This window comes from Aptenodytes patagonicus, chromosome 31, assembly GCF_965638725.1.
Source record: "Aptenodytes patagonicus chromosome 31, bAptPat1.pri.cur, whole genome shotgun sequence".
NCBI classification, from domain to species: Eukaryota; Metazoa; Chordata; class Aves; order Sphenisciformes; family Spheniscidae; genus Aptenodytes; species Aptenodytes patagonicus.
The window spans coordinates 243,112-256,212 of NC_134979.1; the positions used below are offsets into that span (position 1 = coordinate 243,112).

Below are 13,101 nucleotides of genomic sequence, written 5' to 3' on the forward strand. Positions count from 1 at the left end.
GCTTCCGACCCCACACCCCGTACAGGTTGAACTTGTAGCGCCGGGACGGCGACAGCCCAGGCACGCTCACCGTGCGCGAACCACCGTCCACGGGCAGCACCTGGGGCTGGCCCTGTGCATCCCTGTACTGCACCGTGAAGGAGTCAAAGGTGCCCTCGGGGACGCTCCACTCCAGCTGGACGGAGTCGGGGGCGACCCGGGAGGCCGTGAGCTCGCCCAGGATCGGCTGGGATGGTGGCTCCTCTGATGGCGGTTCCTCCGATGGCGGGGATGAGGCTGCCATGGAGAGGCACAACGTAGAGCACACAGGGGAGCATCCCTCCCTCCCGCCCTCCCAACCTCCCTCCAGTAAACTCCGCCAACCATCCAACCGCGCATCCGTCCAACCGGCTGTTTTACCTCTCCATCCATCCATGCTTCCAGCCATCCCGTCACCCCTTGCTCCAAGCACCATTTTCCATCCACCCGCCCGCAAATTCAACCATCCAAACAGCAATCCAGTTGTCCAGACCAACACCCATTCCTCCCCGCTGCCACCCACCCCACCATTCGTAATGCCAGCCTCGCCAGCCATCCGCTGGCAAATTTGTTCCTCAGCTAGAGCATTCATCCATCCATCAATCTCTTTCACCATCCGCCCGTCTGTCCTCCCACCCGTCTGCCCTGCCATCCATGCAGCCTCCACTGGTCCATCCACCCACCCACCCACCCACCTCTCCTCCCACTCAACCAGAGTTGGGAACACAATTCCCTTCATCCAGCTACTTATCCTTCCTTTCCCAGGTCCATTCCCTTCAACATCCATCCCTCCATCCCTCCTCCATCCCTCCATTCCACTCTCCGACCTTGCACGTGCCCTTCCCTACATCCCTCCCCAACTCAATGTCTAAGAGATGTTCCCACTCAACGGGCTCCAGCCCCACAACAAACCCAGGGCCCACAGGGGACACAGACGGGGCCCACAGAACCCCTCACCTGTGACGGCGTCGGTGGAGACGGGGCCCAGGCGCTTCCGACCCCACACCCCGTACAGGTTGAACTTGTAGCGCCGGGACGGCGACAGCCCAGGCACGCTCACCGTGCGCGAACCACCGTCCACGGGCAGCACCTGGGGCTGGCCCTGTGCATCCCTGTACTGCACCGTGAAGGAGTCAAAGGTGCCCTCGGGGACGCTCCACTCCAGCTGGACGGAGTCGGGGGCGACCCGGGAGGCCGTGAGCTCGCCCAGGCGGGGCTGGGTCGGTGGTTCCTCCTCAGGCTCGGCTGCAGCTGCAACAGACAGGGCACAATGCAGGGCATAAACATCAAAGTGTCTGTCCATCCATCCATCCATCCATCCATTTTTCTACCCAACCATCCGTCTCTCCATCCACGCATACGTTCGACTAATCATCCCTCCAGGTGTCAGTTCCCCCAACCATCCACCCCCCGGCTCCTTCCATCCATCCCTAACACCCTTCCACCCACCAGCCTTCCAGCCACCCACACATGCAGCCTTCCACTCTACACCTGCCTGTCCATTCATCCCTCTCATCATCCAACCATCAGCCACATCACCCAAACAATCTATCTACTCCTTAAGGCAGGTTTTTGGTCACCCATGTCGTCATCCCTTCCTTCATCCATGTCCTCGACATGCCTTTCATCCAACCACCAATCCTTTTGACAAGCTCTCCACGCAACCTTCTCTCCCGCCATTTCTCCGTCCAACCATCCCTCCTTCCATCCCTCCAATCAACCATTTTTCCAGGCACTATTCCATCCAGCGGTCCTTGAACCCATTCCTCTACCCAACCATCCAATCACCCATCGTCCATCAAAACACACAGCTAGCCAGGCAACCAGCCGTTCAATCATCTATCCATCCAATCAACCTATTCACCAACCACCCACCAGCAACCAGCCAGCCAGCCAAACATCCAAACATCCAAACATCCATCCAAACATCCAACCACCTCCTCACCCAACGAGCCACACACTCATCCCACCACCCGAACCCCCATCACTGCCTCCCTCCAGGCGTCCCTCTCTCTCCCCCTCCCTTACTGCCTTCAACCCTGCCTGCACCCGTCCCCCCATCCAGCCCCCGGTCAACACCCAAGAGAAGTTCCCCTTTCCCAGATGGGCCAAAGATCTTGAACGGGCCCTGCCCCAGCTCCTGACACACTCCAAACCCAGCGCCACCAAGGGCACGGGTGGTCCCACAGACCCACTCACCTGTGACGGCGTCGGTGGAGACGGGGCCCAGGCGCTTCCGACCCCACACCCCGTACAGGTTGAACTTGTAGCGCTGGGACGGCGACAGCCCAGGCATGCTCACCGTGCGCGAACCACCGTCCACAGGCAGCACCTGGGGCTGGCCCTGTGCATCCCTGTACTGCACCGTGAAGGAGTCAAAGGTGCCCTCGGGGACGCTCCACTCCAGCTGGACGGAGTCGGGGGCGACCCGGGAGGCCGTGAGCTCGCCCAGGATCGGCTGGGATGGTGGCTCCTCTGATGGCGGTTCCTCCGATGGCGGGGATGAGGCTGCCATGGAGAGGCACAACGTAGAGCACACAGGGGAGCATCCCTCCCTCCCGCCCTCCCAACCTCCCTCCAGTAAACTCCGCCAACCATCCAACCGCGCATCCGTCCAACCGGCTGTTTTACCTCTCCATCCATCCATGCTTCCAGCCATCCCGTCACCCCTTGCTCCAAGCACCATTTTCCATCCACCCGCCCGCAAATTCAACCATCCAAACAGCAATCCAGTTGTCCAGACCAACACCCATTCCTCCCCGCTGCCACCCACCCCACCATTCGTAATGCCAGCCTCGCCAGCCATCCGCTGGCAAATTTGTTCCTCAGCTAGAGCATTCATCCATCCATCAATCTCTTTCACCATCCGCCCGTCTGTCCTCCCACCCGTCTGCCCTGCCATCCATGCAGCCTCCACTGGTCCATCCACCCACCCACCCACCCACCTCTCCTCCCACTCAACCAGAGTTGGGAACACAATTCCCTTCATCCAGCTACTTATCCTTCCTTTCCCAGGTCCATTCCCTTCAACATCCATCCCTCCATCCCTCCTCCATCCCTCCATTCCACTCTCCGACCTTGCACGTGCCCTTCCCTACATCCCTCCCCAACTCAATGTCTAAGAGATGTTCCCACTCAACGGGCTCCAGCCCCACAACAAACCCAGGGCCCACAGGGGACACAGACGGGGCCCACAGAACCCCTCACCTGTGACGGCGTCGGTGGAGACGGGGCCCAGGCGCTTCCGACCCCACACCCCGTACAGGTTGAACTTGTAGCGCCGGGACGGCGACAGCCCAGGCACGCTCACCGTGCGCGAACCACCGTCCACGGGCAGCACCTGGGTCTGGCCCTGTGCATCCCTGTACTGCACCGTGAAGGAGTCAAAGGTGCCCTCGGGGACGCTCCACTCCAGCTGGACGGAGTCGGGGGCGACCCGGGAGGCCGTGAGCTCGCCCAGGCGGGGCTGGGTCGGTGGTTCCTCCTCAGGCTCGGCTGCAGCTGCAACAGACAGGGCACAATGCAGGGCATAAACATCAAAGTGTCTGTCCATCCATCCATCCATCCATCCATCCATCCATTTTTCTACCCAACCATCCGTCTCTCCATCCACGCATACGTTCGACTAATCATCCCTCCAGGTGTCAGTTCCCCCAAGCATCCACCCCCCGGCTCCTTCCATCCATCCCTAACACCCTTCCACCCACCAGCCTTCCAGCCACCCACACATGCAGCCTTCCACTCTACACCTGCCTGTCCATTCATCCCTCTCATCATCCAACCATCAGCCACATCACCCAAACAATCTATCTACTCCTTAAGGCAGGTTTTTGGTCACCCATGTCGTCATCCCTTCGTTCATCCATGTCCTCGACATGCCTTTCATCCAACCACCAATCCTTTTGACAAGCTCTCCACGCAACCTTCTCTCCCGCCATTTCTCCGTCCAACCATCCCTCCTTCCATCCCTCCAATCAACCATTTTTCCAGGCACTATTCCATCCAGCGGTCCTTGAACCCATTCCTCTACCCAACCATCCGATCACCCATCGTCCATCAAAACACACAGCTAGCCAGGCAACCAGCCGTTCAATCATCTATCCATCCAATCAACCTATTCACCAACCACCCACCAGCAACCAGCCAGCCAGCCAAACATCCAAACATCCAAACATCCATCCAAACATCCACCCATCCATCCAAACATCCAACCACCTCCTCACCCAACGAGCCACACACTCATCCCACCACCCGAACCCCCATCACTGCCTCCCTCCAGGCGTCCCTCTCTCTCCCCCTCCCTTACTGCCTTCAACCCTGCCTGCACCCGTCCCCCCATCCAGCCCCCGGTCAACACCCAAGAGAAGTTCCCCTTTCCCAGATGGGCCAAAGATCTTGAACGGGCCCTGCCCCAGCTCCTGACACACTCCAAACCACCAAGGGCACGGGTGGTCCCACAGACCCACTCACCTGTGACGGCGTCGGTGGAGACGGGGCCCAGGCGCTTCCGACCCCACACCCCGTACAGGTTGAACTTGTAGCGCCGGGACGGCGACAGCCCAGGCACGCTCACCGTGCGCGAACCACCGTCCACGGGCAGCACCTGGGGCTGGCCCTGTGCATCCCTGTACTGCACCGTGAAGGAGTCAAAGGTGCCCTCGGGGACGCTCCACTCCAGCTGGACGGAGTCGGGGGCGACCCGGGAGGCCGTGAGCTCGCCCAGGATCGGCTGGGATGGTGGCTCCTCTGATGGCGGTTCCTCCGATGGCGGGGATGAGGCTGCCATGGAGAGGCACAACGTAGAGCACACAGGGGAGCATCCCTCCCTCCCGCCCTCCCAACCTCCCTCCAGTAAACTCCGCCAACCATCCAACCGCGCATCCGTCCAACCGGCTGTTTTACCTCTCCATCCATCCATGCTTCCAGCCATCCCGTCACCCCTTGCTCCAAGCACCATTTTCCATCCACCCGCCCGCAAATTCAACCATCCAAACAGCAATCCAGTTGTCCAGACCAACACCCATTCCTCCCCGCTGCCACCCACCCCACCATTCGTAATGCCAGCCTCGCCAGCCATCCGCTGGCAAATTTGTTCCTCAGCTAGAGCATTCATCCATCCATCAATCTCTTTCACCATCCGCCCGTCTGTCCTCCCACCCGTCTGCCCTGCCATCCATGCAGCCTCCACTGGTCCATCCACCCACCCACCCACCCACCTCTCCTCCCACTCAACCAGAGTTGGGAACACAATTCCCTTCATCCAGCTACTTATCCTTCCTTTCCCAGGTCCATTCCCTTCAACATCCATCCCTCCATCCCTCCTCCATCCCTCCATTCCACTCTCCGACCTTGCACGTGCCCTTCCCTACATCCCTCCCCAACTCAATGTCTAAGAGATGTTCCCACTCAACGGGCTCCAGCCCCACAACACACCCAGGGCCCACAGGGGACACAGACGGGGCCCACAGAGCCCCTCACCTGTGACGGCGTCGGTGGAGACGGGGCCCAGGCGCTTCCGACCCCACACCCCGTACAGGTTGAACTTGTAGCGCCGGGACGGCGACAGCCCAGGCACGCTCACCGTGCGCGAACCACCGTCCACGGGCAGCACCTGGGGCTGGCCCTGTGCATCCTTGTACTGCACCGTGAAGGAGTCAAAGGTGCCCTCAGGGACGCTCCACTCCAGCTGGATGGAGTCGGGGGCGACCCGGGAGGCCGTGAGCTCGCCCAGGCGGGGCTGGGTCGGTGGTTCCTCCTCAGGCTCGGCTGCAGCTGCAACAGACAGGGCACAATGCAGGGCATAAACATCAAAGTGTCCGTCCGTCCATCCATCCATCCATCCATCCATCCATCCATCCATTTTTCTACCCAACCATCCGTCTCTCCATCCACGCATACGTTCGACTAATCATCCCTCCAGGTGTCAGTTCCCCCAAGCATCCACCCCCCGCTCCTTCCATCCATCCCTAACACCCTTCCACCCACCAGCCTTCCAGCCACCCACACATGCAGCCTTCCACTCTACACCTGCCTGTCCATTCATCCCTCTCATCATCCAACCATCAGCCACATCACCCAAACAATCTATCTACTCCTTAAGGCAGGTTTTTGGTCACCCATGTCGTCATCCCTTCCTTCATCCATGTCCTCGACATGCCTTTCATCCAACCACCAATCCTTTTGACAAGCTCTCCACGCAACCTTCTCTCCCGCCATTTCTCCGTCCAACCATCCCTCCTTCCATCCCTCCAATCAACCATTTTTCCAGGCACTATTCCATCCAGCGGTCCTTGAACCCATTCCTCTACCCAACCATCCGATCACCCATCGTCCATCAAAACACACAGCTAGCCAGGCAACCAGCCGTTCAATCATCTATCCATCCAATCAACCTATTCACCAACCACCCACCAGCAACCAGCCAGCCAGCCAAACATCCAAACATCCAAACATCCATCCAAACATCCACCCATCCATCCAAACATCCAACCACCTCCTCACCCAACGAGCCACACACTCATCCCACCACCCGAACCCCCATCACTGCCTCCCTCCAGGCGTCCCTCTCTCTCCCCCTCCCTTACTGCCTTCAACCCTGCCTGCACCCGTCCCCCCATCCAGCCCCCGGTCAACACCCAAGAGAAGTTCCCCTTTCCCAGATGGGCCAAAGATCTTGAACGGGCCCTGCCCCAGCTCCTGACACACTCCAAACCCAGCGCCACCAAGGGCACGGGTGGTCCCACAGACCCACTCACCTGTGACGGCGTCGGTGGAGACGGGGCCCAGGCGCTTCCGACCCCACACCCCGTACAGGTTGAACTTGTAGCGCCGGGACGGCGACAGCCCAGGCACGCTCACCGTGCGCGAACCACCGTCCACGGGCAGCACCTGGGGCTGGCCCTGTGCATCCCTGTACTGCACCGTGAAGGAGTCAAAGGTGCCCTCGGGGACGCTCCACTCCAGCTGGACGGAGTCGGGGGCGACCCGGGAGGCCGTGAGCTCGCCCAGGATCGGCTGGGATGGTGGCTCCTCTGATGGCGGTTCCTCCGATGGCGGGGATGAGGCTGCCATGGAGAGGCACAACGTAGAGCACACAGGGGAGCATCCCTCCCTCCCGCCCTCCCAACCTCCCTCCAGTAAACTCCGCCAACCATCCAACCGCGCATCCGTCCAACCGGCTGTTTTACCTCTCCATCCATCCATGCTTCCAGCCATCCCGTCACCCCTTGCTCCAAGCACCATTTTCCATCCACCCGCCCGCAAATTCAACCATCCAAACAGCAATCCAGTTGTCCAGACCAACACCCATTCCTCCCCGCTGCCACCCACCCCACCATTCGTAATGCCAGCCTCGCCAGCCATCCGCTGGCAAATTTGTTCCTCAGCTAGAGCATTCATCCATCCATCAATCTCTTTCACCATCCGCCCGTCTGTCCTCCCACCCGTCTGCCCTGCCATCCATGCAGCCTCCACTGGTCCATCCACCCACCCACCCACCCACCTCTCCTCCCACTCAACCAGAGTTGGGAACACAATTCCCTTCATCCAGCTACTTATCCTTCCTTTCCCAGGTCCATTCCCTTCAACATCCATCCCTCCATCCCTCCTCCATCCCTCCATTCCACTCTCCGACCTTGCACGTGCCCTTCCCTACATCCCTCCCCAACTCAATGTCTAAGAGATGTTCCCACTCAACGGGCTCCAGCCCCACAACAAACCCAGGGCCCACAGGGGACACAGACGGGGCCCACAGAACCCCTCACCTGTGACGGCGTCGGTGGAGACGGGGCCCAGGCGCTTCCGACCCCACACCCCGTACAGGTTGAACTTGTAGCGCCGGGACGGCGACAGCCCAGGCACGCTCACCGTGCGCGAACCACCATCCACGGGCAGCACCTGGGGCTGGCCCTGTGCATCCCTGTACTGCACCGTGAAGGAGTCAAAGGTGCCCTCGGGGACGCTCCACTCCAGCTGGACGGAGTCAGGGGCGACCCGGGAGGCCGTGAGCTCGCCCAGGCGGGGCTGGGTCGGTGGTTCCTCCTCAGGCTCGGCTGCAGCTGCAACAGACAGGGCACAATGCAGGGCATAAACATCAAAGTGTCTGTCCATCCATCCATCCATCCATCCATTTTTCTACCCAACCATCCGTCTCTCCATCCACGCATACGTTCGACTAATCATCCCTCCAGGTGTCAGTTCCCCCAACCATCCACCCCCGGCTCCTTCCATCCATCCCTAACACCCTTCCACCCACCAGCCTTCCAGCCACCCACACATGCAGCCTTCCACTCTACACCTGCCTGTCCATTCATCCCTCTCATCATCCAACCATCAGCCACATCACCCAAACAATCTATCTACTCCTTAAGGCAGGTTTTTGGTCACCCATGTCGTCATCCCTTCGTTCATCCATGTCCTCGACATGCCTTTCATCCAACCACCAATCCTTTTGACAAGCTCTCCACGCAACCTTCTCTCCCGCCATTTCTCCGTCCAACCATCCCTCCTTCCATCCCTCCAATCAACCATTTTTCCAGGCACTATTCCATCCAGCGGTCCTTGAACCCATTCCTCTACCCAACCATCCGATCACCCATCGTCCATCAAAACACACAGCTAGCCAGGCAACCAGCCGTTCAATCATCTATCCATCCAATCAACCTATTCACCAACCACCCACCAGCAACCAGCCAGCCAGCCAAACATCCAAACATCCAAACATCCATCCAAACATCCAACCACCTCCTCACCCAACGAGCCACACACTCATCCCACCACCCGAACCCCCATCACTGCCTCCCTCCAGGCGTCCCTCTCTCTCCCCCTCCCTTACTGCCTTCAACCCTGCCTGCACCCGTCCCCCCATCCAGCCCCCGGTCAACACCCAAGAGAAGTTCCCCTTTCCCAGATGGGCCAAAGATCTTGAACGGGCCCTGCCCCAGCTCCTGACACACTCCAAACCCAGCGCCACCAAGGGCACGGGTGGTCCCACAGACCCACTCACCTGTGACGGCGTCGGTGGAGACGGGGCCCAGGCGCTTCCGACCCCACACCCCGTACAGGTTGAACTTGTAGCGCCGGGACGGCGACAGCCCAGGCACGCTCACCGTGCGCGAACCACCGTCCACGGGCAGCACCTGGGGCTGGCCCTGTGCATCCCTGTACTGCACCGTGAAGGAGTCAAAGGTGCCCTCGGGGACGCTCCACTCCAGCTGGACGGAGTCGGGGGCGACCCGGGAGGCCGTGAGCTCGCCCAGGATCGGCTGGGATGGTGGCTCCTCTGATGGCGGTTCCTCCGATGGCGGGGATGAGGCTGCCATGGAGAGGCACAACGTAGAGCACACAGGGGAGCATCCCTCCCTCCCGCCCTCCCAACCTCCCTCCAGTAAACTCCGCCAACCATCCAACCGCGCATCCGTCCAACCGGCTGTTTTACCTCTCCATCCATCCATGCTTCCAGCCATCCCGTCACCCCTTGCTCCAAGCACCATTTTCCATCCACCCGCCCGCAAATTCAACCATCCAAACAGCAATCCAGTTGTCCAGACCAACACCCATTCCTCCCCGCTGCCACCCACCCCACCATTCGTAATGCCAGCCTCGCCAGCCATCCGCTGGCAAATTTGTTCCTCAGCTAGAGCATTCATCCATCCATCAATCTCTTTCACCATCCGCCCGTCTGTCCTCCCACCCGTCTGCCCTGCCATCCATGCAGCCTCCACTGGTCCATCCACCCACCCACCCACCCACCTCTCCTCCCACTCAACCAGAGTTGGGAACACAATTCCCTTCATCCAGCTACTTATCCTTCCTTTCCCAGGTCCATTCCCTTCAACATCCATCCCTCCATCCCTCCTCCATCCCTCCATTCCACTCTCCGACCTTGCACGTGCCCTTCCCTACATCCCTCCCCAACTCAATGTCTAAGAGATGTTCCCACTCAACGGGCTCCAGCCCCACAACAAACCCAGGGCCCACAGGGGACACAGACGGGGCCCACAGAACCCCTCACCTGTGACGGCGTCGGTGGAGACGGGGCCCAGGCGCTTCCGACCCCACACCCCGTACAGGTTGAACTTGTAGCGCCGGGACGGCGACAGCCCAGGCACGCTCACCGTGCGCGAACCACCGTCCACGGGCAGCACCTGGGGCTGGCCCTGTGCATCCCTGTACTGCACCGTGAAGGAGTCAAAGGTGCCCTCGGGGACGCTCCACTCCAGCTGGATGGAGTCGGGGGCGACCCGGGAGGCCGTGAGCTCGCCCAGGCGGGGCTGGGTCGGTGGTTCCTCCTCAGGCTCGGCTGCAGCTGCAACAGACAGGGCACAATGCAGGGCATAAACATCAAAGTGTCTGTCCATCCATCCATCCATCCATCCATCCATTTTTCTACCCAACCATCCGTCTCTCCATCCACGCATACGTTCGACTAATCATCCCTCCAGGTGTCAGTTCCCCCAACCATCCACCCCCCGCTCCTTCCATCCATCCCTAACACCCTTCCACCCACCAGCCTTCCAGCCACCCACACATGCAGCCTTCCACTCTACACCTGCCTGTCCATTCATCCCTCTCATCATCCAACCATCAGCCACATCACCCAAACAATCTATCTACTCCTTAAGGCAGGTTTTTGGTCACCCATGTCGTCATCCCTTCGTTCATCCATGTCCTCGACATGCCTTTCATCCAACCACCAATCCTTTTGACAAGCTCTCCACGCAACCTTCTCTCCCGCCATTTCTCCGTCCAACCATCCCTCCTTCCATCCCTCCAATCAACCATTTTTCCAGGCACTATTCCATCCAGCGGTCCTTGAACCCATTCCTCTACCCAACCATCCGATCACCCATCGTCCATCAAAACACACAGCTAGCCAGGCAACCAGCCGTTCAATCATCTATCCATCCAATCAACCTATTCACCAACCACCCACCAGCAACCAGCCAGCCAGCCAAACATCCAAACATCCAAACATCCATCCAAACATCCAACCACCTCCTCACCCAACGAGCCACACACTCATCCCACCACCCGAACCCCCATCACTGCCTCCCTCCAGGCGTCCCTCTCTCTCCCCCTCCCTTACTGCCTTCAACCCTGCCTGCACCCGTCCCCCCATCCAGCCCCCGGTCAACACCCAAGAGAAGTTCCCCTTTCCCAGATGGGCCAAAGATCTTGAACGGGCCCTGCCCCAGCTCCTGACACACTCCAAACCCAGCGCCACCAAGGGCACGGGTGGTCCCACAGACCCACTCACCTGTGACGGCGTCGGTGGAGACGGGGCCCAGGCGCTTCCGACCCCACACCCCGTACAGGTTGAACTTGTAGCGCCGGGACGGCGACAGCCCAGGCACGCTCACCGTGCGCGAACCACCGTCCACGGGCAGCACCTGGGGCTGGCCCTGTGCATCCCTGTACTGCACCGTGAAGGAGTCAAAGGTGCCCTCGGGGACGCTCCACTCCAGCTGGACGGAGTCGGGGGCGACCCGGGAGGCCGTGAGCTCGCCCAGGATCGGCTGGGATGGTGGCTCCTCTGATGGCGGTTCCTCCGATGGCGGGGATGAGGCTGCCATGGAGAGGCACAACGTAGAGCACACAGGGGAGCATCCCTCCCTCCCGCCCTCCCAACCTCCCTCCAGTAAACTCCGCCAACCATCCAACCGCGCATCCGTCCAACCGGCTGTTTTACCTCTCCATCCATCCATGCTTCCAGCCATCCCGTCACCCCTTGCTCCAAGCACCATTTTCCATCCACCCGCCCGCAAATTCAACCATCCAAACAGCAATCCAGTTGTCCAGACCAACACCCATTCCTCCCCGCTGCCACCCACCCCACCATTCGTAATGCCAGCCTCGCCAGCCATCCGCTGGCAAATTTGTTCCTCAGCTAGAGCATTCATCCATCCATCAATCTCTTTCACCATCCGCCCGTCTGTCCTCCCACCCGTCTGCCCTGCCATCCATGCAGCCTCCACTGATCCATCCACCCACCCACCCACCCACCTCTCCTCCCACTCAACCAGAGTTGGGAACACAATTCCCTTCATCCAGCTACTTATCCTTCCTTTCCCAGGTCCATTCCCTTCAACATCCATCCCTCCATCCCTCCTCCATCCCTCCATTCCACTCTCCGACCTTGCACGTGCCCTTCCCTACATCCCTCCCCAACTCAATGTCTAAGAGATGTTCCCACTCAACGGGCTCCAGCCCCACAACAAACCCAGGGCCCACAGGGGACACAGACGGGGCCCACAGAACCCCTCACCTGTGACGGCGTCGGTGGAGACGGGGCCCAGGCGCTTCCGACCCCACACCCCGTACAGGTTGAACTTGTAGCGCCGGGACGGCGACAGCCCAGGCACGCTCACCGTGCGCGAACCACCGTCCACGGGCAGCACCTGGGGCTGGCCCTGTGCATCCCTGTACTGCACCGTGAAGGAGTCAAAGGTGCCCTCGGGGACGCTCCACTCCAGCTGGACGGAGTCGGGGGCGACCCGGGAGGCCGTGAGCTCGCCCAGGCGGGGCTGGGTCGGTGGTTCCTCCTCAGGCTCGGCTGCAGCTGCAACAGACAGGGCACAATGCAGGGCATAAACATCAAAGTGTCTGTCCATCCATCCATCCATCCATCCATTTTTCTACCCAACCATCCGTCTCTCCATCCACGCATACGTTCGACTAATCATCCCTCCAGGTATCAGTTCCCCCAACCATCCACCCCCCGCTCCTTCCATCCATCCCTAACACCCTTCCACCCACCAGCCTTCCAGCCACCCACACATGCAGCCTTCCACTCTACACCTGCCTGTCCATTCATCCCTCTCATCATCCAACCATCAGCCACATCACCCAAACAATCTATCTACTCCTTAAGGCAGGTTTTTGGTCACCCATGTCGTCATCCCTTCGTTCATCCATGTCCTCGACATGCCTTTCATCCAACCACCAATCCTTTTGACAAGCTCTCCACGCAACCTTCTCTCCCGCCATTTCTCCGTCCAACCATCCCTCCTTCCATCCCTCCAATCAACCATTTTTCCAGGCACTATTCCATCCAGCGGTCCTTGAACCCATTCCTCTACCCAA

At 60.0% G+C, this 13,101-nt stretch overlaps 1 protein-coding gene across 1 annotated transcript in view; it reads right to left on the reverse strand.

Annotated features, from left to right (window-relative positions):
• Positions 1 to 13,101, reverse strand: part of LOC143171777 (tenascin-X-like) — a 63,625-nt gene that overhangs the window by 19,728 nt on the left and 30,796 nt on the right. Inside the window, 6 exon segments of the mRNA XM_076360857.1 lie at positions 976 to 1,263; positions 5,497 to 5,784; positions 7,782 to 8,075; positions 10,031 to 10,324; positions 11,276 to 11,584; positions 12,284 to 12,577. Coding sequence (XP_076216972.1) covers positions 976 to 1,263; positions 5,497 to 5,784; positions 7,782 to 8,075; positions 10,031 to 10,324; positions 11,276 to 11,584; positions 12,284 to 12,577 — 1,767 coding nt within the window.